At 53.8% G+C, this 25,821-nt stretch overlaps 1 protein-coding gene across 26 annotated transcripts in view; it reads left to right on the top strand.

Moving 5' to 3' along the window:
• Positions 1–25,821, top strand: part of NRXN2 (neurexin 2) — a 287,195-nt gene that overhangs the window by 40,696 nt on the left and 220,678 nt on the right. For 23 of the 26 annotated variants that reach the window (XM_048858547.2, XM_048858544.2, XM_048858525.2 and 20 more), the window contains exons 3-4: positions 2,170–2,187; positions 12,128–12,157. In XM_048858547.2, the coding sequence (XP_048714504.1) occupies positions 2,170–2,187; positions 12,128–12,157 (48 nt within the window). The remainder of the gene's footprint in view (positions 1–2,169; positions 2,188–12,127; positions 12,158–25,821) is intronic. The other 3 variants (XM_048858529.2, XM_048858522.2, XM_048858520.2) reach the window with 1 other exon arrangement.

Here is a 25,821-nt window from a genome sequence, read left to right as displayed (position 1 = left end):
CTGCTAACTCAGCCCTGGGCTCCCCCCGTAGCCCTGCCAGTGCCCCCCAGTCCTGACGCACAGCCCCCTACTAATCCAGCCCTGGGCTTCCCCCCAGCCCTGCCAGTGCTCCTCTATGCACACCTGCAGCCCTCCACCGTCCCAGCCCTGGTGCCAGAAGGCTTCATGCTTCCTCACTCAGTGAGTCTGGGAATGGTAGTAAGGGACTAAAGAAATAATAAAGGTTGGTCATAAAACATTTAGTTACAACAGAAAGCGTCTGTCCTGCACTGAGCTCTGTGCAAACCCCCAGGGTCAAACCCAGGCATCCCACAGATCCTGCTTCCAGACCTGGCCCTCCACACTCACCCACTGGATCCTACTCCCTTCCCAAAGCTAGAGAGAGAACCCAGGAATCCTGGCTCAGCCCCACTCCTGCTCTAACCCACTAAACCCTGACTCTTTGCCCCTTGCTCTAACCTCTAGACCCCACTCCCCGAGCTGGGAATAGAACCCAGGAGTCCTGGCCCTTTCCCGTGGAGGGCACCCACGAAGATGAGTGAGCTCCTGGCTCCTGCCTACCATGTAGCCCCACCAAAACAGCTGAGCCACGTGTTTACATCATCAAAGGGCCCTTCTGCACAGGGCTCACATCCCAGCCAAGGAGAGGGGCTCCTCCCACAGATCAAAGGCAGCTTCTGAAACTAGCCCAATCAACCCAGGTCCTTCAAAATAACCCCCCACCCCCACTCCATGGGCTTCCAGGCTGCCATGTGGGGCTGGAGTGCGATCACCAGCAGGGGGTGGGGTTTGCAGCACTGGGAAGGGGAGGGGAGTTGGGATGGTCCATGTTGCAAGAGCTAGGGGTGAGGGGCACTGGCAGAGCTGGGTGTGGAGGCCAGGCTGAGGTGGCCAGGGCTGTGGGTGGGGTGAGGGGCATCGGCCGGGCTGAGGTGGCCAGGGCTGTGGGTGGGGTGAGGGGCATCGGCCGGGCTGAGATGGCCAGGGCTGTGGGTGGGGTGAGGGGCATCGGCCGGGCTGAGGTGGCCAGGGCTGTGGGTGGGGTGAGGGGCATCGGCCGGGCTGAGGTGGCCAGGGCTGTGGGTGGGGTGAGGGGCATCGGCCGGGCTGAGGTGGCCAGGGCTGTGGGTGGGGTGAGGGGCATCGGCCGGGCTGAGGTGGCCAGGGCTGTGGGTGGGGTGAGGGGCATCGGCCGGGCTGAGGTGGCCAGGGCTGTGGGTGGGGTGAGGGGCATCGGCCGGGCTGAGGTGGCCAGGGCTGTGGGTGGGGTGAGGGGCATCGGCCGGGCTGAGATGGCCATGAGGGGCATCGGCCAGGCTGAGATGGCCAGGGCTATGGGGCACCAGTGGGACTGGGTGTGGAGGCCAGGCTGGGATGGCCAGGGATGTGGGTGTGGTGAGGGGCACCTGGGGCATTGGCTTGCACAGATCTTGTCCTGTTATGATTGGTTTGGCCTGTCACCCCTCCCCACCACTAACCCCTCCTGCCAACGTCTCTGGCACTGTGGTGGGGGGAGAGGGATTTAGTGTCTGTAAACTGGGACCCCAGACCCTGCCGACCCCAGACCCTGCCAACCCCAGACTGGGGAGTCTGGGGGGCCAGAGTGAGGGCTCCGCATAGAGAGCCCCACCATGGTCCTTTGGCTCCCATCCTGCCCACTGCCCTGAGGAAGTCCATAGTGGGGAAATTGTGGGGCAGGACTCGGGGATTGGCGAACTCAGCACACTGTGCTCCTCCAGCCTATTTCCCCCTTCCCTAGGGGCAGCATGCCCCCTACCGTCTATCCTCACCCCCCGGGGGCAGCATGGCCCCTACAGTCTGTCCCGCTCAGGGGCAGCGTGGCCCCCTACCGTCTATCCCAGCCCCCCAAGGGCAGCTTGGCCCCTAACATCTATCCCCTCTGCCCTGGGGGCAGCGTGACTCCCTACGGTCTATCCCCCCCATGCGCCGGGGGCAGCGTGGCCCCCTATGGTCTATCCTCACCTCTGGAAGCAGTGTGGCTCCCTACGGTCTATTCCCCTGGGGGGCAGCATTGTCTCCTATGGTCTCTTTACCTAGTTATCTGTAAATGTGTGTCTGTGCTGGTGGCCTGGCCCCCCCCTCACTAACTCCCTCTCTTTCTTTCTCTGTGTGTCTGTCTGGCTGCGTCTGTGGGGGTGTCGGTGGCAGAAGAGCATACGATGGAAGGTGAGTGACCCCTTTGCATTCTCTGTGCTGGCTTTGGATGGTGTGGGTTGGGGCCATGCTACAAGAAGCAAATTCATGTCTTGCCGGGGTGGGGGAGCTGTTTCCTGCTCCCTTGCCCTGTGAGGGTCCATCGAGGAGTGCCTGGACTTGGGGGGCTCCTGGGTGACTGGGTTGGGGTTTCCCTGTGTTCCAGCAGCACCCCAGCTCTGTGCTCCCCCCACATGATGGTGAATTGGATCCCAAGGGGTCACTTCCTGCCAGGGTGTCTGTCTTGGGGTTGCCCCTACAGCCAGGCATCGCCAGTTGTCTTGGGGTCCCCCCAGTCTCCCAGGGTTTACCTTGTCTCGGTGTGGGGGATAAGAGCACAGTAATAGCAGTCTGTCTCTGTGGCTGTTTGCCCCACATGGGAAGGGTCATATACTGCTTTGTTGCTGGGGCGGGGGAAGGGGGGGCTAGTGTCAGATCCTATGCGTGATCCGACACGAGGGGGTTAGGGAAGGACTGGATCAGAACCGAGATATTGGAGTGGAGAGCTTCCCCACAAACACAGCCCATAGAGCCCTGCGCTGCTCTGCTAGATTGGAATAGTCCGTTGGGGGCGATCCTGCCCTGGGGGTGGAATAGACTGCACCCCACAAATTAGAAGGCACCCCCACTTCTGTGGCTTTCCCAGCCCCCATGCTCTCCTTCCTGCCCCCAAGCCCCTCCTCCCTGGGCTCTGGACCGTCCCCTTTCTCATTACTCCTTGAGGGGTTGTCTCGCTTGTGGATGTAGCCTTGGCATTTGTGGGCAGGGTTGTGGCCTCGATTTGATTGTGAGTTTTGTGGAGCTTGTCTAAGAGACCAGGGAGGGGGGTGGTATGGGGAGGGGGTATTGCCCTTGTCTATCCCCCATGCAGTAACGGGGGGATGGGTTGCACAGGGAGTTACAGGGGGCAGGGAATGTGATTTCTATGGAGGGATTGTTCGGTGCAGGTGCTTTGGTGTGTCAGTGTAGTGTGTGTCTGCTGTGTTGTGCGGGCAGTGCATGGAGGTGAGTCCATGGAGGTTGTGTTCAGATGTGAGTGCATGTGGGACGTGTGGGGTGGGTATGTGGGATATATGACTGCATTGTGAATGTGTGTTCAGTGAGCATGCACGAGCACTGTGTGTGTGGGCGCATGTGCACATTCAGAGTGCGTGAGTGGTGTGTGTGTGTGTACACGCTCACAGTGAGTGTGTGTGTGTTTCTGTGTGTGCGTGCGCTGAGTGAGTGAGTGGTATGTGCGTGCTCAGAGTGCAAGTGGCGTGTGTGTCTGTGCAGAGTGTGAGTGGTTGTGCTTGTGTGCAGAGTGTGTGAGTGGGGTGTGTGTGTGAGTGGTGTGTGTGTGTATATGGGGCATGTGTGTGTGTAAGTGCAGTGTGTGTTTGTGTACTCTGTTGAGTGTTGAATGTTGATGTGTGTTGTGGTGCTTGTAAATACAAGTTGTGTCTGTGAGGGGTGTGTGTGTTGTATATTTGATTTCTCAGTTGTGGTCCCATATGGGAAAGGGGCCCAATCCCCATGGGAGAACCTGGCCCCCCAACCCATCTCCCCATCCTGTTGCCCAGTTACCAGGGCCAAGAAGGCATCCCAGAGTATCCAGGGAGGGCAACTCCAAACCCTGCCCCCTCCCCCACAGGATCCCTATATGGACAACTCCTGTGCCAGGGGCTGCATCTCAGTGCTGGGCAAGGGATCCCAGCATAAAGGGCTCTGCAGCCCACCCCACAGGCATCTGCATCTCAGCACTGGGTGAGGGATGCCTGTATAAATATCCCCTGCAGCTCAACCCCACCCCCCCACTGCTCTCCAGCCCCACACACACACACTCTGCCCCTCACTTCTTTTTTCCCCCAGAGCTTGCCAACCAGTCCCTACACACACTAGGACTAGGTCGTAGCAGGTGCCCCCTGCCCAGCATTCCCCGCCCCCCTGAACCGGACAGACCCCGTTCTGTCCCTGGCTCTGCCTGCTGGGTAAATTCATTTTTTTCCATTCATGCTGAACCTCAGCTGGGAGCTCAGGGCAGCAGCCATTTCCCTCTCCAAATCCTATCTCATATTGCATTGGCAGGTGTGTTATTGTAGGGTCTCCTGGGTGTGCTGGGGCTGTGTGGGCTGGTGTTTTACTGTAGGGTCTCCTGAAGCATGGCGGCTGTCCTCCCAGGTCTGTTACTGTAGGGTCTTCCCAAAACACAGGGCAGTGCGGCATGCAGAATGGGTGCTGTGCTGGGCTGGGGTGTGTTTGTGTTTGGGAATGGGAGGGCTCTGGGCTTGGGAGGCTGCCCCCCAGCAGGCTGGTGTGCTCCACGGAGGAGAGTTTGGGGTTGGATGAGTAGGGGTGTAGATAGCACCCGTTTTGCAAGCAGACCCAGGAGTCCCCAAGCAAGGGGGGAATCCAGCCAGTTGCTCCCTGCTCCTTTCCCACAATCCCCCTGGCAGCTGGCTGGCTGAGTGCCGCAGTAAATGATGGGCAACAGAGAGGGGTTGGCAGTTGTGGGGTTCCCAGGGCCTGAGGGGAGCCGTGGGTGCGTGTGTGTGTGTGTGTCTGGGAGCTTTGGGGGTCTCAGGGGACCTGTGAGGGGAAGCCTCTTGCCTGCATTTTCCCTGCCCCCTCCCCCCAACTCGCTGGGTGAGGCTTGTCCCAGAGCAGCCATCTCAAGACACCAGCTCAGAGACTGTGCTCCCCTCTAACGTGCTCTCTATCGCCCCCATTGCAGAGCCCCTGCTCCAGCGCACCCCACATCCACTCACGGAGACCATGCTGCCTACCCCATCACAATCCACCCCCATGGAGACCATGCCTTCCACTCCATTGCAAGAGCAGGCCTAGAGCAGGGAGGGGGCTGGGAGCCAGAACTCCTGGGTTCTAGCCTCAGCTCTGGGAGGGGCGTGGCTGTTGCTAGTTGGTGGAGCAGGTTGTGTTTCAGGGTGGGGACTGGGCACTCTGGGGGCTGCTTCCCTGGAGTGTGATTGTGCCCGTGTCATGAGCAGGGGGATGTGTGGGAGGGGAATGGGGGCTCCACTGGGCCCCCCTCTAGTGGAGCCTGGATGCAGTGTGTGTGTGGGAGGGGAATGGGACTAACTCTTTGGGGGGGGACGGTGTGTGTGTGTCCCTGCTTGTATCTCCCCTTCCCCCGCTTGTATTCTGCTGCTGTGTCGTCACACAGCGCCAGTGTGGAATTTGTGTGTGTGGGCGTTTGTGTGTCAGTCTGCTCTTGTCTCTTGCCACCATTTTGTCCCTTGGTGGCCTAAAGGGGAGAGGGTGACTGGCCGTGTGTGTGTGTGACTGGCTGTCTCCCTGGAGTTGTGTAGGGGCGCAGCTGTGTGTGTGTGTCTTTTGGAGGGGTTACAGGTGGTGTGCGTGAGCTGACGTTGTGTGTTTGTGGGGGTACAGACTCTGTGTGTGTGTGTGTTTGTGTGTGTGTGTGTGTGTTTGTTTGTGAGTGTCCTGGCACCCCCTGATGCTGTGTGCTGCAGTGCGGGGGACGGACAGGCGTCTGTGCTGGGGAGATAAGATTTAGCAGCATGGTGACTTGATGTCATGTCTGCTTAGAACAGGAATCACCGAAGAGAGGGTGGGGACTTGGGTGCTGCAGCCTCCCCCTCCCACTGGGTGAAGAGGCAGGGGGCATCATGGAGGGGGTGAGATACGTTATATGGGAGGCACTTGGTTTCCACAGACAAGAGTATGGGCACAGCAGCCTGGGTATTGTGTGCGCGGTGGACATGGGGGGCTGCACACATATAGTCAGTGCACACAGACACTCGCCTCCCATGCGTTGTGTGGGTATAGAATAGGTGTGCAAATGTGCCATGTGGAATATAGCCCTCCTGCGTGTTTTCTGTGCATTTCCCCATGTTTGTGGGTGAATGTTTTGCATGGAACGTGCCTCTCCCATGTGTTTGGCTTGTGTGGCACATGTCTGCGTGTAAGAATGTTGGATGCATGATGTGCTTCCTGAGTATTGTGTGTGTGTGTATGTGTGAGCATACCATGTGGAACATGAACCTCTGGTGGTTTCTGTGTGTGCAGAGTATGGCTGTGGGTGAAAGTGTTGGAGCACCCCCCTTCCTGTGTTCCCCATGTGTGGGGTGAGAACATGCATACAGTTGTGTTCTGCTTAGCCATACATGGACCCATACAAAGCACATGCCACCTGTGGAGCCTGCATATGTCTGCAGGGGAAACGAGATGCCCATCTCCTCTGCATGTATTGTGTTTGGAGTAGGTGCTGCCCATGAGGGTGTGCATGTCTGTGTGTGTGTGCTTGTATGTTCATGTCTGTGTGAGTGCATGTATGTTGCCTGTCTTTTGAACCCACACCACCTGTGTGCAGAGTCTGTACGATAGGCCCCACCTTTCCCTTGCATGTGCAGAGAAAGCAGTCCTGTGCATCCTTTGGCCCGTACATCATTGGCGTGAAAGATGTGCACATGGTCACATGGGTGTGCAAACACACCTCTGCCTCCTCTGGCTTCTTGCACCTCCCATCCATGCCCCACAACCCCCCACCCCTCCCACACAATGAACTTTCCTTTCCTGGCTCTCCCCATTTGAAGGCTGGGGCAGACAGCTGCAGCCCCCACCCCATTAGTCCATGACTCCCAGTACCCCTGCCCTTATTCCCCCCAGCATCCAAACTCATGAGGGCCAATGGCCTTGTGTTATGCTAATAAAAGGGGCCATTGGAACCAATGGAGTATTGATATGCAAATGAGGGAGATTAGAACCAATGAGCTCATGATATGCAAATACCTGAATTGTGATTTGCATTATTTGGGGCCCTGCACTGTTATTAATCTCCAGGGCAGCAGCTCCATGCCGATTACGGGCCTGTCATTAACTGACATGATCCGAGACAAAGCAGGGCATGTTATCTGGGCGCCCGGGCCAGGCCAGTGGACAGGGCCATTAATCACCCCCCACCCCAGACTGCTCTGGGCAAGCACAGGCTCTCATGTGCATGAGTGAGTGGGCATGTGTAGCGTGCACACATGTGTGAGTGCATGATGTTGTGAAGGATCGGGTCAGGGTGTGAGGGGACCTACCCAAGTGTGTGCATGTGGCATACATATGTGTGTGAATGGGTGTGTAAGGGCACAAGGGAGGATGTAAGGGTGTGAGCGTCACAGGGTTTAAGGCCAGGAGGAACCACCTGATCTGTATAGTACAGGCCAGTACCCATATACCAAACCCAGCACCTGCAATGAAACCAAAGCCCACGGGAGACTAGACTGTGATGTGCCACAGGCAGAGAAGAGGAGGGACCAGAGGGCGCTATGGCCTGAGGCCAATGAAGTGAGAAATACCCAGGTGATCTTGGTGATCGATCAGCGCCCACACACTGCAGAGGAAGGCAACCCTTCTCCCCCCACCCCCAAGGTCCCTGCCAATCTAACTTGGGTAAAATTCCTTCCTGACCCCACATGGGCCACCAGCTAGAGCCTGAGCATGTGAGTATGTGAGCAAGAGCCAGCCAAAACTTGGGCAGAGAATGCTCAGTGCCACCTCAGACTCCTGGCCCTCCCCGCCCAATGTCCCGTCTCCAGCCACGTGCAAGGCTGTGCGGCATACTCAACAGTGCCTGTGTCACGCTGTGACTGCAACGGTAGGCGTGCATGCTACAGATGGTGAATGTCGGGGCAGGTGCAAGCCCATGTAGGAGCATGTTGTACATGTACCAGAATGTCCTGGTGTGCGTGTGTGTGTGTGAGAGAGATATCCCAGTATGTCACCATGTTCTGTTGTATGTGTGTTTGGCATGTGTTGGCATGTTGGAATGTGTGTGTGGCGTGTGCCCATATGTGATTGTGTGTTTGTGTCTATAGGCTAGGCAGGTGCACCTACATGAGAGGTGTGTAGTGTGTGTGTGTCTGCATGGGGCGTGAAGGTAGGAGTGTGCATGCAAGGGAGGGTCTGTGTAAAGTGACTGTGTGAGGGAGGGTCATGTGGCATGTGTGCAGGGGAGGCCTGTGTAAAGTGAGTGTGCATGTGAGGGCCTGTGCGGTGAGTGTCAGGAGGGCACAGGTGCTGGGGGGCTGGCAGCGTTGGCTGTCTGTGCTCACACAGCTGTGAGCAGTTGCCAGTAAGGAGGCTGGGGTGGGACCCCGGCGGACGCTGGGTATGATTTATAGCCTCCCAACTGCCAGAAGCTGCTGCATAATAGAGCTGGGGTCTCCTGGTTAGTGTGGGGGGAGGGTGGCTGGGAGAGCAGGGCTGCAGGTCGGGATTGTGGGGCACCAGCTTCATCCTTCCTTCCGTGGTGCCAGTGGACACTGTCCTCCCCCCATGGCTTTCTCTCCAGAGGGCCCCCATCCTGCCAGGGTATTGGGGGGAGGCTGTAGTGTTGGAACAATATGGCCACCACTGTCATGCCTGAGGGATCCTTGGAGCTGGTCTCCATGGTGACGGGAGGAGAGCAGACAGCATCCTAATGTGCCAGGCCTGGGCCTGTGGAGGGGGGTGTTTGGGCCTGGCCTCAGCCTCCATGCAGTTTCCACCCCCCTCCGTCCTTCCCGTCTCCAGTCCTCCCCCACACTGCAGCCCCTACATCTGCAGGGAAGCCTGCTGCAGCTCCCTGCCTACCTTCCCAAGCTCCCCGCACCTGTGACCATTAACTCTTCACCCACTGTAGCCCTCACAGCCCCAAGATCCTGCTCCACACAGACTTCCCACAGCAGTGTGTCCCCAGTGTGCAATCTCGGGGAGTCAAGACTCTGTGGTTGCTGTCGGCCCACAGTAGCCAGGTGGCCAGTTGGGATGTCACTGAGCAGCACGGCCTACTGGAAATCAGGCTGATACCCAGCAGACTCGTTTCACGTCACCCTGTGGAAGATGGCGAAGGGATAGTGGCTTCATATCACCCCCACTGCCACCCCCAAGCCTACCACCCCTGCCTTGGATTGGAGCTGGCGCTTTCCAGAGGGGCCAGGCCCCATGTCCCATTTCCCACCCCCCTGAGCCAGGGGTTAGGGCATGAGGATTCCTGGGTTCTGTCCCTGGCTCTGGGAGGGGAGCGGGGTGTAGTGGTTAGAGCAGGACTGCGTGAGATGGGAGCCAGGACTCCTGTCTTTGAAGGTCAAACTCTCCTGCCCCTGCAGGGTATAAGCCCTACAGGCTGCAAATGGTGCCTTTGGGCTGGGTAGAGGTGGTGAGGGATAAGGGGAAGCATGCGTCTTGGGGTGGGGCATCTGGGTGTGGGGCAGAGAGGGCTCCATGTCATTTGCATGAAATGGCCTGATGTCTTGGAAGCAGCTGCCTGGCGCGGGGAGAGGAGCGCACATGATGATTAATGACACGGGAGGCACTGGGGCGGGTGGGAGAGAAATATTAATGCCTCCTGCTCCTGCCTGCCCATCTTCATCCTCGCCCTCAGGGGAGGGGTGGGAGAAGAGCAGAAGGAGGGGCTGTTTCGGGAATTAGCTACCCTCTGCTCCTGGCTCCCCACACAGTGGCTCCGCACAGTTCCCTCCATGAGAGACAGAGGGTTGGGATGCTTGGCCTGATGGATCCCCTGTGATCTATCCCCCACACCTCAATCTATCAGGAGGCAGCATGGGGGCTGGTCAGAGTGGATCCCAGCACTTGATCCCAAGAGCTCTACCCCTCACACCCTGATCTCTCAGAAGGGAGCACGGAATCTAGTCTGGGTGAGTCCCAGTGGTTGATCCCAAGGGATCTATCCCCCCAGTCTGTCAGAAGGCAGTGCAGGTCCTAGGCTGGGTGAATCCCAGCAGTTGATCCCCAGAGATCTATCCCCCACACCCTGATCTCTCAGGAGGGAGTGTGGAGGAGGGGGTGGGTGGATCCCAACAGGGGATCCCAGGGGATCTTTATTCCCTCTTTGATCTATTGGAATGGAAGGTACCATAGGGGCTGGACCCAGGGGTCAATCCAAGGTGATCTATCCCCCCAATACAATGTATTGTTAGGTAGGGCAGAGGCTAGGCTTGTTGGATCCTAGCAGCTGATCCCAGGAGATCTGTTAATTGCCACATAATGATCTATCCGGAGGCAGCACATGATCTGGGCTGGGTGGATCCCAGCAGCTGGACCCCAGGGATCTACCCCCATGGTCTGTCAGGAGGTGGTATGAGAGCTGGGCTGGGTGGATCCAGCAGCTGATCCCCACATCCCAGTCTTCTGCACCACTGCAGACTGACATATACAGCATGCAAAGCTGAGTTGCAGTGATCAGGCAGGAACTGGGCTGTAAGCAGGGGAATCTGCCCAAATGCCATGAGCCGTCCCGTTTCCTTTCCAACCCCCAACCTCCATAAGTAGCCAAAATCAGATGGGAAACCAGAGCGGCCATAGCAACGGGCATCTAAACCCTTGTTAGAAGTTAGGGTATGGCCCCCAATTCTGTCATGCAAGAGGGAGGGGAGTGGGGTGTAGTGGGGTAGAGGAGGCAAGGCTTGGAGCCAGGACTCCTGGGTTCAGTTCCTGATTCTGGAGCTGAATAGGGTCTGGTGGTTAGAGGGGCGTGGTGGTTTGGGATTCAGGACTCCTGGGATTCACAGGGTCCCTGTCTACTCTAGCAGCCCCTGCTTCCCCAAGGAGGGACGGGCGATGGCCTGGGTTGGAGGAAACCCATGTGGGGTTGTACCTGGCCTTACCCCTTGTTTGGAGTCTCCCACCCTGCAGGGTAAGCGATGGTTCTGAGGTATTGTAACTGCCCCCCCATGAGGGTCGCATCTCTTCAATCAGTGTTTCCTTTCTCTCTGCGCTGGGGGGTGCCAGGCTGGGGTGGCAAAAATGCCCAGGAGCAGCAGGTGTCGGAGGTACAAGGGTGCTTGGCAGCGAAGCTGTTGGTGTTGGTCTCTGCTGGTGCTGAGACAGCCACCTGTGTTCCTGCGGGGTGAGGCTGATTTGCCCCGGGGTGAGTGCGAGGGGAGCCAGCCCCAGTGAGTGCCGTGGGGTTACTCCGGGTCTAGCCTGTTTGGGCAAGAGGGGAACCGGCACTGGTGGCTGCAGCGGAGTGACGCCTGATTTTCACTGTGTGTGTCGCTCCTCTGGCTTTGGCGGTGTTCCCGTGTCAGACTGGGGGAGGGGAAGAGCAATCAGCACTACTGCCTTCCCTGGAGTGACTCCTGGTTTACACCAAGGTGACCAAAAGGGTAATTCTCTCCACTGACTTCTGTGGAGTGACTCCATCCTGAATGACACCTGTACATAGCTCTTCTCATTGTGATGCAGTTAGCCCTGCTTCCAGCTGGACTGCGGTAGGGGAAAAGTCTCCCTACTGACTGCTGGGGTGTTCGTTCCTCCTGATTTACACCGGGGACAGCTCCTTTTGCCTGACTGGGATCACTCCTGAGTCACTTGGGCGGTGCGAGAGGCCAGCCAGTCCCCAGCTAACCCTGGTGACCTCCCACCACTAACCCCCCTTGCCTCCCAAAGCAGCAGTACGCTCCAGCTCTTCCTGCAGGACCCTCCGGCACCAAAGGCAACATCGTCCCCTACATGCCTTCTCAGGCCTTGGTTTGTGTCTCTTTCTCCATTGTTATTTTTTCTTAATTTTATTGTTTAACCGGAAAAAAAAAGAAGCATTTCCCCGTCTCTCTGCCACAGAGGGGCCCCGAATGCTTTTTTTTTTTAAGAGTCTAATAAAGACCCCTCACAGACTCTCTTCTGTCGTCCTCTTTCAATTTCAGTTCGATCTGTCCGGGCTTTTGAGTTCTCTCTCTCTTTTTCCTTCCCTTTCTTGTTTTTGTTCACTCTGTTTCGGCATCCGAACCCCTTTTCTCTCTCTCTCCCCCCACCCTTTTTCTCTCCCCCTGGGGCCTGGATGTCTGTCACAAGTTAAAAACAGCTTTTAAATTGTGGCAAAAAGATTAAACCCTCCTTTTTTCTGTGCGTTTATATGACTAGTCTTTTTTCTTTCTTTCTTTTTATCTTTTCCTCTCCCCTCAAGGTCCTGCTCATCTGACGTTAAACAGCCAAGGTATGACACTTTACCTTTGTTATTTTCACCCCAACGAACAGAAGTTTTAATTTCCACTCCTCCCTTCTGATCTTCCCACCATCCCTCCTTCATTTCTCTCTTCCGGTTATTTTTCTTCCCTCTCTCCCTCCCTCCCTCCCATCCGCTTGATTCATCTCTCGACTCGCGGTGGTTTCTGCCATGGTCCCAGATGTTTTGCTTGGCCAGCCGTGTTGTACAGCCGGGTGGTAGAGAGTCAAGCATGTGCCAAAGCCAAAAGGATAAAACTAGATTTCCTGCACTGTGAAGCTGGGGCAAACAGCATGTGGCTCAGGGCGATGCTCTGATTGTTAGCAGCCGTGTCTATGGTGATGGCTGTGGGGGGATTTTGAAGGCAGGGGGTAGACCCCTCAGCCAAGAGGAAATCAGCATAGCTGTGTTGAAACCAGCTGAAGTGTGCTGATTTGCACTAGCCTGGGATCTGGGCCTCTGCTTTTTAACTGGTGTTTGCTTAACATTGCTTGTGCGCAGTTAGTGATGATTCACAGGGGCGCCTGTGTGTGGCACATAAGAGAAAATCGACCTTTGCACTGAGACAAGAGGTGTGCGTGTGTGTGTCCCAGCAGTAAAGCCCTTTGCACTCAGACCCAGGGGTGTGCGTGTGTGTCCTGGAGCTATGGAGTCTTGCACTGATACACAAGGGTGTCTGTGAGTGTCCCGGCGGTATGGACCCTCACACTGAGACATGAGCGCATGTATGTGTTGACTGGTGCTATGGATCCTAGCAGTGAGACATGAGGGGATGTGTGCGTGTCCTGGCAGTACAGACTCTTGTAGGGAGGCATGTGTCCTGCGTGTATCCCTGTTGGTACAGACCCTCATGCTGAGACACACGGGGGTGTGTCTGAAGTGGTGGTACGGCCCGTGGCAGTGAAACACAGGGGCGTGCCTGTGTGTCCTGACTGTATAGAGCTTGAAATGACACATGAGGGTGTGTACGTGTTCTCGTGGTACAGACCCTCACACTGACACCCACGGACATGTGTGTGTCCCAGCGGAATGGACTCTTTCATTGAGACTCGAGGATGTGTGCATCTTGCCATGTTACGGACTCTCACATTCAGACAGGGGTGTACACGTGTGTGTCCTGGTGATATGGACCCTCGAGATGCAAGGGTATGAGTATGTGCATCTTGGCGGAACGGAAGCTCACACTGACACACGTAGGGGTGTGTGTGTTCCTGTGTTACAGACCCTTGCACTGAGAAATGAGAGCATGGATATGTACCAGACTGTGGTATGGACCCTCACACTGAGACAGGGAATTGTTTGTGTGTGTTCTGGTTGTATGGACCCTTGAAATAAGGCATTAGTGTGTGTGTGTGTACTGCGGGTATGAACCCTCACACTGAGACACGAGGGTGTGCGTGTGTATCCCAGTGCTTCAGAACCTTGCACTGAGATGCGAGGGTATGCACGTGTGTCCCAGGGCATGAATGCTCCCACTGAGACGGAGGATTTGCGTGTGTGTCTCAGGGGTATGCACCATCCCACTGAGACAGGAGAGTGTGTCTTGGTGGTATGAACTCTCCCACTGAGACAGGAGGGTGTGTGTGTGTGGGGGGGTAGGAACCCTGACACTGAGACAGGAGGTTGTGCACATGTGTCTCGGGGGTATTAACTCTGCCAGTGAAAGTGGAGGGTGTGCTAGGGGGTATGAACCCTCTCACTAAGACAGGAGGGTGTTTGTGTGTGTGTCTATGTGTGTCTCAGGGGTATGACCACTCATACTGAGACAGGAGGGTGTGTGTGTGGGGGGGGGGTATGAATGCTCAAACTGAGACAGGAGGTTGTGCACATGTGTCTTGGGAGTATTAACTCTGCCATTGAGACAGGAGGGTGTGCCTAGGGGGTATGAACCCTCTCAATGAGACAGGATGGTGTGTGTGTGTATGTGTGTGTGTATATATCCTGGGGGTATAAACCCTTACACTGAGACAGGAGGGTGTGTGTGTGTCTTGGGTGTATGAATGCTCACACTGAGACAGGGTGTGCATTTGTGTCTCTGGGGTATGAATTCTGACACTGAAACAGGAGGGTGTGCCTAGGGAGTCTGAACGTTCTCACTGAGACAGGAGGCGTATTGGTGTGTGTCCCAGGGTATGAACCCTGACACTGAGACAGGAGGGCGTGCGTGTGTATGCCTCGAGGGTATAAAAGCTCACACTGAGATAGGAGGGTGTGTGTGTGTCTTGGGGTATGAATTCTCCCACTGAGACAGGATGGTGTGAATGTGTATGTATCTCAGGTGTATGAACGCTCACACAGAGACAGGAGGGTCTGTGTGTGTGTCTTTGAGGTATGAATGCTCACACTGCAAGAGGAGGGTCTTGGGGATATGAACGTTCACATTGAAATAGGGGTGTGTGTGTGTGTCTGTCTTGGGTGTATGCACCCTCCCACTGACACAGGCGGGGGTGCTTATGTGTCTCGGTGATATGAACCCTCTCACTGAGACAGGAGGATTTGTGTGTGTGTCTCTGGGGTATGAACCCTCTGAATGAGACAGGAGGGTGAGGGGGTGTGTCCGTGTCCCCGTGTCCTGGGGTATGAACGCTGACACTGAGACAGGAGGGTGTGCCTAGGGGTTATAAACCTTCTCACTGAGAGAGGATGGCATATGTGTGTGTGTGTGTGTCTCCTGGGGGTATAAACCCTGACACGAGACAGGAGGGGGTGCTTGTGTGCCTTGGAGGTATGAACCCTCTCAATGAGACAGGAGTGTGTGTGTGTGTGTGTGTGTGTGTGTGTGTGTATCCTGGGGGATTAAACCCTGACACTGAGACAGGAGGGTGTGTGTGTGTCTTGGGTGTATGAACGCTCACACTGAGACAGGGTGTGCTTTTGTGTCGCTGGGGTATGAATTCTGATACTGAGACAGGAGTGTGTGCATGTGTGTCTCGGGGGTATGAACCCTCCCACTGAGACAGAAGGGTGTATGTTGGGGGTGTGTGTGTTGGATGTGTGTGTGCATGTGTCTCGGGTGTATGAATGCTCACACTGAGATAGGAGGGTGTGCCTAGGGGGTATGAACCGTCTCACTGAGACAGGAGGGTGTGTGTTGTGTGTCTCGGGGGTATGACCACTCACACTGAGACAGGAGGGTGTGTGCGCGTGTCTTGGGACAATACACCCTCCCACTGAGACAGGAGGGTGTGCCTTGGAGGCATAAGCGTTCTCACTAAGAGAGGATGGCATGTGTGTGTGTGTGTGTCTTGGGGGTATGACACTGAGACAGGAGGGTGTGTGTGTGGGGGGGGTTGTGTCTCGGGGGTATGAACCCTGACACTGAGACAGGAGGGGGTGCTCGTGTGACTTGCTGATATGAACCCTCTCACTGAGAGAGGAGGACATGTGTGTGTGTTTGTCTCGGGGGGAAGAACCCTCTCAATGAGACAGGAGGGTGTATGTGTGTGTGTGTCTGCTGACACTTAGACAGGAGGATGTGCGTTCATGTCGCGGGAGTATGAATTCTGATACTGAGACAGGAGTGTGTGCATGGGTGTCTCGGGGGTATTAACTCTCCCATTGAAAGGGGAGGGTGTGCCTCGGGGGTTTAAGCCTTCTCACTGAAAGAGGATGGCGTGTGTGTGTGTGTGTGTGTCTTGGTGATATGAACCCTCTCACTGAGACAGGAGGGTGTGTGTGTGTCTCTCAGGGGTATGAACACTGACAGTTAGACTGGAGGGTGTGCGTGTCTGTCTCAGGTGTATGAATGCTCACACTGAGACCCAAGGGTGTGCGTTTGTGTTGTGGGGGTATGAATTCTGATACTGAGACAGGAATGTGTGCGTTTGTGTCTCGGGGATATGAACCCTCCCACTGAGACAAGAGGTATGTATGAGTGCCTCAGGCATATTAAACCTCTCACTGAGCCAGGGGTGTGTGTGTGTGTGTTTCTTGGGTGTATGAATACTCCCACTGAGACAGAAGGTTGTGCACATGTTTCTTGGGGGTATTAACTCTGCCACTGAGAGAGGAGGGTGTGCCTAGGGGGTATGAACCCTCTCACTGAGACAGGAGGGGGTGTGTTTGTGTGTGTCTGTGTCTCCAGGGCTATGAACCCTTTCACTGAGACAGGAGGATGTGTGTTTGTCTCGGGGTTATGACTGCTCACACTGAGACAGGAGGGTGTGTCTATGGGTTACGAACCCTCTCAGTGAGACAGGAGGGTGTGTGTGTGTGTCCCGGGACGATGAACCCTCTAACTGAGACAGGAGGGTGTGCCCAGGGGGTATGAACCTTCTCACTGAGACAGGAGGGTGTGTGTGGGTGGGTGGGTGGGTGGGTGTGTGTGTCTCGGGAGCTATGAACCCTTTCACTGATACAGGAGGATGTGTGTTTGTTTTTGTGTCTCAGGGGTATGAACCCTCTCACTGAGACAGGAGGGGGTGTGTTTGTGTGTGTCTGTGTCTCCAGGGCTATGAACCCTTTCACTGAGACAGGAGGATGTGTGTTTGTCTCGGGGATATGACTGCTCACACTGAGACAGGAGGGTGTGTCTATGGGTTACGAACCCTCTCAGTGAGACAGGAGGGTGTGTGTGTGTGTCCCGGGACGATGAACCCTCTAACTGAGACAGGAGGGTGTGCCCAGGGGGTATGAACCTTCTCACTGAGACAGGAGGGTGTGTGTGTGTGTGTCTCGGGAGCTATGAACCCTTTCACTGATACAGGAGGATGTGTGTTTGTTTTTGTGTCTCAGGGGTATGAACCCTCTCACTGAAACAGGAGGTGGTGTGTGTGTGTGAGAGAGAGAGAGAGTGTTTTTCAGGGCTGTGAACCATCTCACTGATATAGGAGAGTGTGTGTTTGTGTCCCCAGGGGTATGAACCCTGACACTGAGACAGGAGGGTGCGTGTGTGTGTCTCGGGAGTATGAACCCGGCAACTGAGACAGAAGTGTGTGGCTAGGGAGTCTGAACTTTCTCACTGAGACAGGAGGGTGTGTGTGTCTCGGGGGTATAAACTCTGACATTGAGACAGGAGGGTGTGTCTGTATGTCTTGGGGTTATGAACACTCACACTGCAAGAGGAGGGTCTTGGGTGTATGAACGCTCACATTGGGACAGGAGGGTGTGTGTGTGTGTCTCTTGGGAGTATGAACCTTCCAACTGAGACAGGAGGGTGTGCCTAGGCGGTATGAACCCTCTCACTGAGATATAAGGGTGTGTGTGTGTGTGTGTCTCGGGGGCTTGGAACCTTGACACTGAGACAGGAAGTTGTGTGTGTGTCTCAGGGGTATGAACCCTCCCACTGAGACAGGAGGGTGTGGGTGTGTGTCTCGAGGGTATGAATGGTCACACAGAGACAGGAAGTTGTGTGTGTGTCTCAGGGGTATGAACCCTCCCACTGAGACAGGAGGGTGTGGGTGTGTGTCTCGAGGGTATGAATGGTCACACAGAGACAGGAATTTGTGTGTGTGTGTCTCGGGGGTATGAACCCCCTCCCCCGAGACAGGAAGGTGTGTCTAGGGGGTCTGAACCTTTTCAGTGAGACAGGAGTGTGTGTGTGTGTGTGTGTGTTGGGGCCATGAACCTTGACACTGAGACAGGAGGGTGTGTGTGTGTGTGTCTTGGGTGTATGAATGGTCACACTGAGACAGGTGTGTGTCTGTCTCGCGGGTATGAACTCTCTCCATGAGACAGGAGGATGTGTGTGTGTCTCTTGGGGGTATGAATGCTCACACTGAGACAGGAGGATGTGGGTTTGTGTCGCAGGGGTGTGAACTCTTACATTGAGACAGGAGGGTCTGTATGTGTGTCTTGGGGGTATGAAGGCTCACGCTGCGACAGAATGGTTTGAGTGTGTGTCTCTGGGGTATAAACCCTCACACTGAGACATCAGGGAATGTGTGCGTGTTCCGGGGGTATGCACCTTCTGTGACATTCCTCTGGTGTTATCTGGACTGGTGATCCGCTAGGTCACTCCAATCCTCGACTCTGGGAGCCAGTCTTACCCAACTCTGCTGTGAGAACACCCACTCCCGGTCATGTAAGCTGTTCCCAGCTATGTGAGTGAGCACTTTTGGCCAGCTCTCTGCTTGGATTGTGAAATTGAATGACACTAGCCAATATCTCTGGTCCCAGACCCAACTCTAGGAACCTCTGTCTTGCAGTGTCCAGTTAAGCCCGCTGAACGCTGCAAGCTTATATGAGTTTGTCAATTTAACAAAGAAATTGATATGTACTAGGCTTGTTATCCCAAGGGAAGTCTCACGCTCCAAACCAAACGCACTGCATCAGGTAGAATAAACAAACACATTTATTAACTGCAGAAGATAGACTTTAAGTGATCATAAGTCAAAAGCACAAGAAGTCAGATTTGGTCAAATGAAATAAATGCAAAATGCATTCTAAGCTGATCTTAACACGTTCAGTTCCCATACAAACTTATATGCTTCTCACCACAGGCTGGCTGGTTGAAACATAGAATATCAGGGTTGGAAGGGACCTCAGGAGGTCATCTAGCCAAGCCCCTGCTCAAAGCAGGACCAATCCCCGATCCCTAAATGGCCACCTCAAGGATTGAATTCACAACCCTGGGTTTAGCAGGCCAATGCTCAAACCACTGAGCTATCCCCTGCCCCCCCACCTTCAGCCAGGCTCTCCCCTTTGATCAGCGCTTCAGTCACTTGGTGGTGGTGTCAGTGAATGGAGGTGGAAGAGAGAGGAAGACCATGGCAAATGTCTCTCCTTTTTATCATGTTCTTTCTTCCCTCTTGGCTTTGCCCTCCCCTTCAGGGTCAGGTGAACATTACCTCATCGCAGTCCCAAACTGACCAAGGGAAGGGAGGTGACTCCTCAAGAGTCCAACCAATCTTTTTTTGCTGCTTAGGCCAGTGTCCTTTGTTCCTGTGAGGCTAGGCTGGGTTTGTCCCATACATGTCCTGATGAGGTGTGAACTGCCCCTCTGGTTCCTGGAGAGTTTAGCCTGGGCTTGTTTTAAGCCATGAGGATACATTTACAGCCTCATAACTATATACATGAAATTAAAACCTATAACATTACTAGAACATTATTGTACCAAGAATGTTCAGTGCATCATGTGCCTTCCGAAGATACCCGACATGACAAACTTTGCATTGGATACCACACAATCGTATTATAAGGATGAACATGGGGGCACAGGGTGTTCCCCCAAGATACAGAGTGTCACACCCTCCCACTGAGACAGGAAGGTGTGTGCATGTGTCTCGGGGGTATGAACGCTCACACTAAGACAGAAGGATGTGCATGTGTGTCTCAGGGTTATGCACCCTCACACTGAGACAGGAGGGTGGGGTGGATATGTCTCAGGGGTCTGAACCCTCACACTGTGGGAGCCTCTGTGCTGCAGTTGGTAGCGTTCTTCCTAGCTTAGATGGACAGATGTGCTAGCTCTGCTTGAGCCAGTGTGCTAAACGTAGCAGCCTTTCAGGCCACCTGCCAGACTACAAACCTGCCCTGGGCAGCTAGCCTGAGCTGCTGTCCCCAGATACACTGTTTTTAGCACGCTTGTTCTAGCAGAGCTACCATGTGTCTGACTACCCACCCTGGGAAGCACCCTCCCAGCTGCTGTGTACATGTACTGAGACGTACGTGTGTGTGTGTGTGTGTGTGAGACAGAGAGAGCAGTGTGAACCCTCATACTGACACACACAGGCATGCGTGTGTGTTCTGCTGGTACCAACCCTTGAAATGAGACACGAGGACATGTGTGAATGTCCCGGGGGCACGGACGCTTGCAGTGCGACACCAGGGCATGTTATGTGTCCCTGGCATAAAGACCTGGGAAATGAGAACTGAGCGGGGTATACATCTGTTCTGGCTGCATGGCTCCTACAGTGAGACAGGAGGGGCTGTATCTGGGAGGTATAGAGCCTCTTACAGAGAAATGAAGTGTGTGTGTGTGTGTGTGTGACATGCACCCTTGCCATGAGCACAAGGGTCTGTACGTTTCCCAGTGGCATGGACCATCGCACTGAGACAGGAAGGGTCCATACTGACGGGACACTCCGAGCATTAAGACCCAAGGGCATACACTTGACTGGATCAACAGGAAACACGCACACACTTCCTGTCTCAGTGAGAGGGTCGTACCACTGGAACACAGTCATAGGCCCTCATGTCTGACTGTGAGTATACACACCACCGGGAGGCACACACACATCCTCATGTATCACTACAATAGCCCATACAGCCAGGATACACACACATGCCCTCATGTCTCAGTGCAAGTGTCCATATCACAGGGACACACATGCGTGCCCTCCTGTCTGAGTGTGAGATTCTCTATCCCCAGGAACGACACGCACATCCTCATATCTCATTCTGAGGGTCTGTACTGCCAGGAGACACATGCACTCCCTTGAGTCTCACTGTGACTGTCCATACAGCCAGGGAGTGTGCAGTGTGCATACACCCTCACGTCAGTGAGATGATCCACATGGCCGGAAGACACATGCATGTCCATGTGTCTTAGTGCCAGGGTCCGTACCACCAGGACACATGTGCACACCCTCGCGTCTCCATGAGAGAGTCTCTGCTGCTGGCACACGTATGTCCTCATGCATCAATGCGATGATCTGGGCAATTAGGACACACATGCACACCGAGTCTGAGTTCAATGGTTCATACTGCCAAGAGGGCGCATGTGTGTTCTGTCAATCGAAACGCTCACCATGAGACTCGAGGGCCAGTGTGTGTGTTCTGAATATGGGGACTGTTGATGTGAGACTTGAGGGCAAGTGTGTGTGTGTTCTGGATATATGAGAGCAAGTGTGTGAGTGTGTTGTGACTATAAGGACTCTCGCTGCATGATACTATCACAAGTGTGTGTTCTGGCTATGGGAATCCTTGCCATGAGACAAGAAGGTGAGTGTGTGTGTGTGTGTGCGCGTGCACACGTGTGCTCAATATATGGACCCTTCATGTATGACAGGAGGGCGAGTGTGTGTGTCTTCTGGCCACAGGGACCTTTACCATGGGATTTGAAGGTGTGTGTGTGCGTGCTGTAAAACATGAGGGCGAATGTGTGTTCTCTATATATGGACCCTTTGTGTGAAACACGAGGGCAAGTGCACTTGTGTGTTCTAGCTATAGGGACCCTCGCCGCAAGAGAAGAGGGCGAGTGTGTGTGTGATTTGGCTATAGACGACTCTTGCCATGAGACATGTTTGTGTGTGTGTCTGTGTGTGTTCTAGCTATAGGGATCCTTGCCATGAGACACGAAGGTGAATGTGTTCTGGCTAGAGGAACCCTTTGTGTGCGACAGAAGGGCGAGTGTGCATGTGTGTTCTGGCTACAGGGACCCATGCTGGAAGAAATGAGGACTTGGGGGTGTGTGTGTGTGTGTGTGTGTGTGTGCATTCATATTCTAGCTATAGAGACCATCACCACAAGAGAGTAGAGCGCGTGTGTATGTGTTCTGGCTATAGGGACCCTTGCCATGAGACTTGAGGGTGCACATTTGTGTCTAAGTGGCATGGACCCTTGCACTGAGATCCGAGGTTGTGTTTGTTCTGGATGTACTGACTCTCTCAGTGAGACATGGGGGTGTTCCTGTGTAACCTGGTCGTACGGACCCTCAGAATGAGATGGAAGGCATGTGTGTGCGTCCTGGCGGTACAGACCCTCACACTCAGGAGGCTGTACATGAGTGACCTGGTGGTATAAGGCCATCATGCACAGGGACAGGGGGTATGTCTGCAGCCTGTGTATCCTGGCTGTATAGACTTTCACAGTGAGACATAAGAACGTATGTGTGTTTCCCAGTAGTATGTACACTCACGGACAGACACAAGGATGTGTGTGTGTGTTTGTGTGTGTCCTGGCAGTATGGCCCCGGCACTGAGACCTGAACACACATACCTGAGCTGTGTATGTTTCCTGTTAGTCCACCACTAACACGGTTGTGATGGCATGCATGTGAATGTCCTGGCAGCCACAAGCGTGTGTGTTTGTGTTCTGGTGGTATAGACCCCGGCACTCAGACTTAAGGACATGCATTTGTGTCCCGGCAATGTGGATCTTCTCACTGACATGAGGGTGTGTGCGTGCACCCTGGCTGTATAGACAGTCACAGTTAGACTCAAGGGAGTGCATGTGTGTCCTGGCAGTATGAGCCCTCAAAATGAGATGTGAGGGGGTGTGTGTCGTTCCTGGGGATAGAGAATCTCACACTCAGACAGGAGGGCACGCATGTGTGTCCATGTGATATGGACACTGACACTGAGACATGAGGGCATGTGTGTGTATCCTGGCTGTATGGGCTATTATAGTGATACATGAGGATGTCTGTGTGCCTCCTGGTGGTGTGTATACTCACAGTCAGACATAGAATCATAGGACTTGAAGGGACCTTGAGAGGTCATCTAGTCCAGTCCCCTGCACTCATGGTAGGACTAAGTATTACCTAGACCATTCCTGACAGGCGTTTGTCAAACCTGCTCTTAAAAATCTCCAATGATGGAGATTCCACAACCTCCCTAGGCAATTTATTCCAGTGCTTAATCACCCTGACAGTTAGGAATTTTTTTCTGATGTCCAACCTAAACCGCCCTTGCTGCAATTTATGCCCATTGCTCCTTGTCCTATCCTCACAGGTTAAGAAAAACAATTTTTCTCCCTCCTCCTTGTAACCTTTTACGTCCTTGAAAACTGTTTATCATGTCCCCTCTCAGTCTTCTCTTCTCCAGACTAGACAAACCCAATTTTTTCAATCTTCCCTCATAGATCATGTTTTTTAGACGTTTGATCATTTTTGTTGCTCTTCTCAGGACTTTCTCCAATTTGTCCACATCTTTCCTGAAATGTGGTGTCCAGAACTGGACACACTATTCCAGTTGAGGCCTAATCAGTGCGGAGTAGAGAGGAAGAATTACTTCTCGTGTCTTGCTTACAACACTCCTGCTAATACATCCCAGAATTATGTTTGCTTTTTTTGCAACAGCGTTATGCTGTTGACTCTTATTTAGCTTGTGGTCCACTATGACCCCCAGATCCTTTCCGCAGTACTCCTTTCTAGGCAGTCATTTCCCATTTTGTATGTGTGCAATGATTGTTCCTTCCTAAGTGGAGTACTTTGCATTTGTCCTTATTGAATTTCATCCTATTTACTTCAGACCATTTCTCCAGTTTGTCCAGATCATTTTGAATTATAATCCTATCCTCCAAAGCACTTGCAACCCCTCCCAGCTTGGAATCGTCCGCAAACTTGAGGGCCTATGCTTGTGTCCCAGTGGTATGAGCCTCTCACTGAGACAAGAGGGGTGTTTGTGTTTCCTGTTGATCCACTCACGTGTATGCCCTTGGGTCTTAAAGCTCAGAGTGTCCAATCAGTATGGACCCTCACGCTGAGATACAAGGATGTGCATATGTGTTCTGGTGGTGTGGTCTCTTGCAGTGAGTTACAAGAGTGTCCGTGAGGCCTGGTGGTATGGACCCTTGCACTCAGGATGGGGTGTGTGTGTGTGTCCTAGCGGTACAGACCTTTACAGCGAAATACGAGGGGATGCATGTGTCTCCTGCTGGTATGGACCCTCGCAATCAGACAGGAAGGTATGTGTGTATGTGTCTAAGCAGTATAGCCCCCCACAGTGAGACTGGAGAGCGTATGTGTATCCTGGCAGTATGTACCTTCATACTCAGACACAAAGGTGTGCATTTGCATCCCAGAAGAATGGACCGTCATGCTGATGCGTGAGGATGTGTGTGTCCCAGCAATATGGACCCTCCAAATGAGATGTGAGGGTGTCTGTGTGTATCCTAGTGTATGGACTCTAGCAGTGATACCCAAGGGTGTGTAAGTATGTCCTGCTGGTAAGGATCATCAGAGTGAGACACAAGGGGGTTTATGTGTGTGTCCGGATAAGATGGATCCTTGCAGTCAGATAACAGGCATGTGTGAGTGGTCAGGCTATTTGGACTTTCGCCCTTGAGGAATGAGGGTGTGTGTGTGTGTTCTGGTTATAGGGACCCTCGCTGCAAGACCACAGAGTGTGTGTGTGTGTGTGTGTGTTCTGGGTATAGAGATCCTCGATGCCAGACAGCAGTGTAAGTGTGTGTATATGTGTGTGTTCTGGCTATAGAGATCCTTGTCTCAAGGCATGTGTATGTGTGTGTTCTAGCTATAAGGATCCTTGCTGTTGGACACAAGGGCAAGTGTATGTGTGTGTTCTGGATATATGGACCCTCACTGACACACATGAGAGCTTGTATATGTTGTGACAGGGTTGGACCAGATGGCTATAGGAGAGTAATAGAAGCAGACATATTAGCCCCAGGCTAAGTAGGTCCCTTTTCCCTGGGTAAGGTAACAGGGAAGGTTCCAGAACAATCAGGAACCTTCTGGAGATAATTAAGACAGGCTGATTAGAACACCTGCAGCCAATCAAGAAGCTGCTAGAATCAATTAAGGCAGGCTAATCAGGGCACCTGGGTTTTAAAAAGGAGCTCAGTTTGTGGTGTGCGTGTGAGGAGCTGGGAGCAAGAGGCACTAGGAGCTGAGAGTGAGAACGCGGACTGTTGGAGGACTGAGGTGTACAAGCATAGTCAGACACCAGGAGGAAGGTCCTATGGTGAGGATAAAGAAGGTGTTGGGAGGAGGCCATGGGGAAGTAGCCCAGGGAGTTATAGCTGTCACACAGCTGTTCCAGGAGGCACTCTAGACAGCTGCATTCCACAGGGCCCTGAGCTGGAACCCGGAGTAGAGGTCAGGCCCGGGTTCCCCGCAAATCCTCCCAACTCCTGGTCAGACACAGGAGGAGTCGACCTGGACTGTGAATTCAGAAAAACGGCCAAGCTGAGGGCTGCCGTGAAGCTCCAAGGCGAGCAAATCCGCCAATAAGTGCAAGACCCACCAAGGTGTAGGAGGAACTTTGTCACAATGTGTATGTTCTGACTATAGGGACCCTCGCAGGATGATACTATGGCGAGTGTGTGTTTCAGCTATAGGACCCTCACTCTGAGACTCGAGGGCGAGTGTGTGTGTGCTCTGGATATATGGACCCCTCAGATAAGACAGGATGGCAAGTGTGCATTCTAGTTATAGGGACCCTCGCCACAAAAAACGAGGGTGACCGTGTGTGGGTTCCTCCTATGGGAATGCTGCTAGCAGACAAGATTGTGTGTTCTGTCTATGGGGACCCTTGCCATGAGGTTCGAAGATGAGTGATTGTGTGTGTGTGTGTGTGTGTGCATGCTGTAAAACATGAAGGCGAGTGTGTGTTCTTTATATATGGACCTTTTGTGTGAAACATCAGGGTGAGTGCATGTGTGTGTTCTAGTTATAGGGACCCTTGCTGCGAGAGAAGAGGGTGATGTGTGTGCGATTTGGCTATAGGCGACTCTTGCCATGAGATGTGTGTGTGTGTGTTCTGGATATATGAACCCTCACCGACACACATGAGAGCAAGTGTTTGTGTGTGTGTTGGCTATAGGGACCCTTGCCATAACACTTGAGGGCGAGCGTGTGTCTGTGTGTGTGCGCACTGTAAAACATGAGGGCAAATATGTGTGTGTGTTCTGTGTATATGGACCCTTCACATGAAACACAAGGGCAAGTACACATGTGTGTTCTGGCTATAGGGGCTCTTGCTGTGAGACTCAAGGGTGAGTGTGTGTGTTTTCCGGCTATAGGAATCCTT

This window comes from Caretta caretta, chromosome 7 (genome assembly GCF_965140235.1).
Source record: "Caretta caretta isolate rCarCar2 chromosome 7, rCarCar1.hap1, whole genome shotgun sequence".
In the NCBI taxonomy this organism is placed as follows: Eukaryota; Metazoa; Chordata; order Testudines; family Cheloniidae; genus Caretta; species Caretta caretta.
Note: the sequence above shows the minus strand (reverse complement) of the source record. Positions and strands in the feature narration are given on the sequence as shown.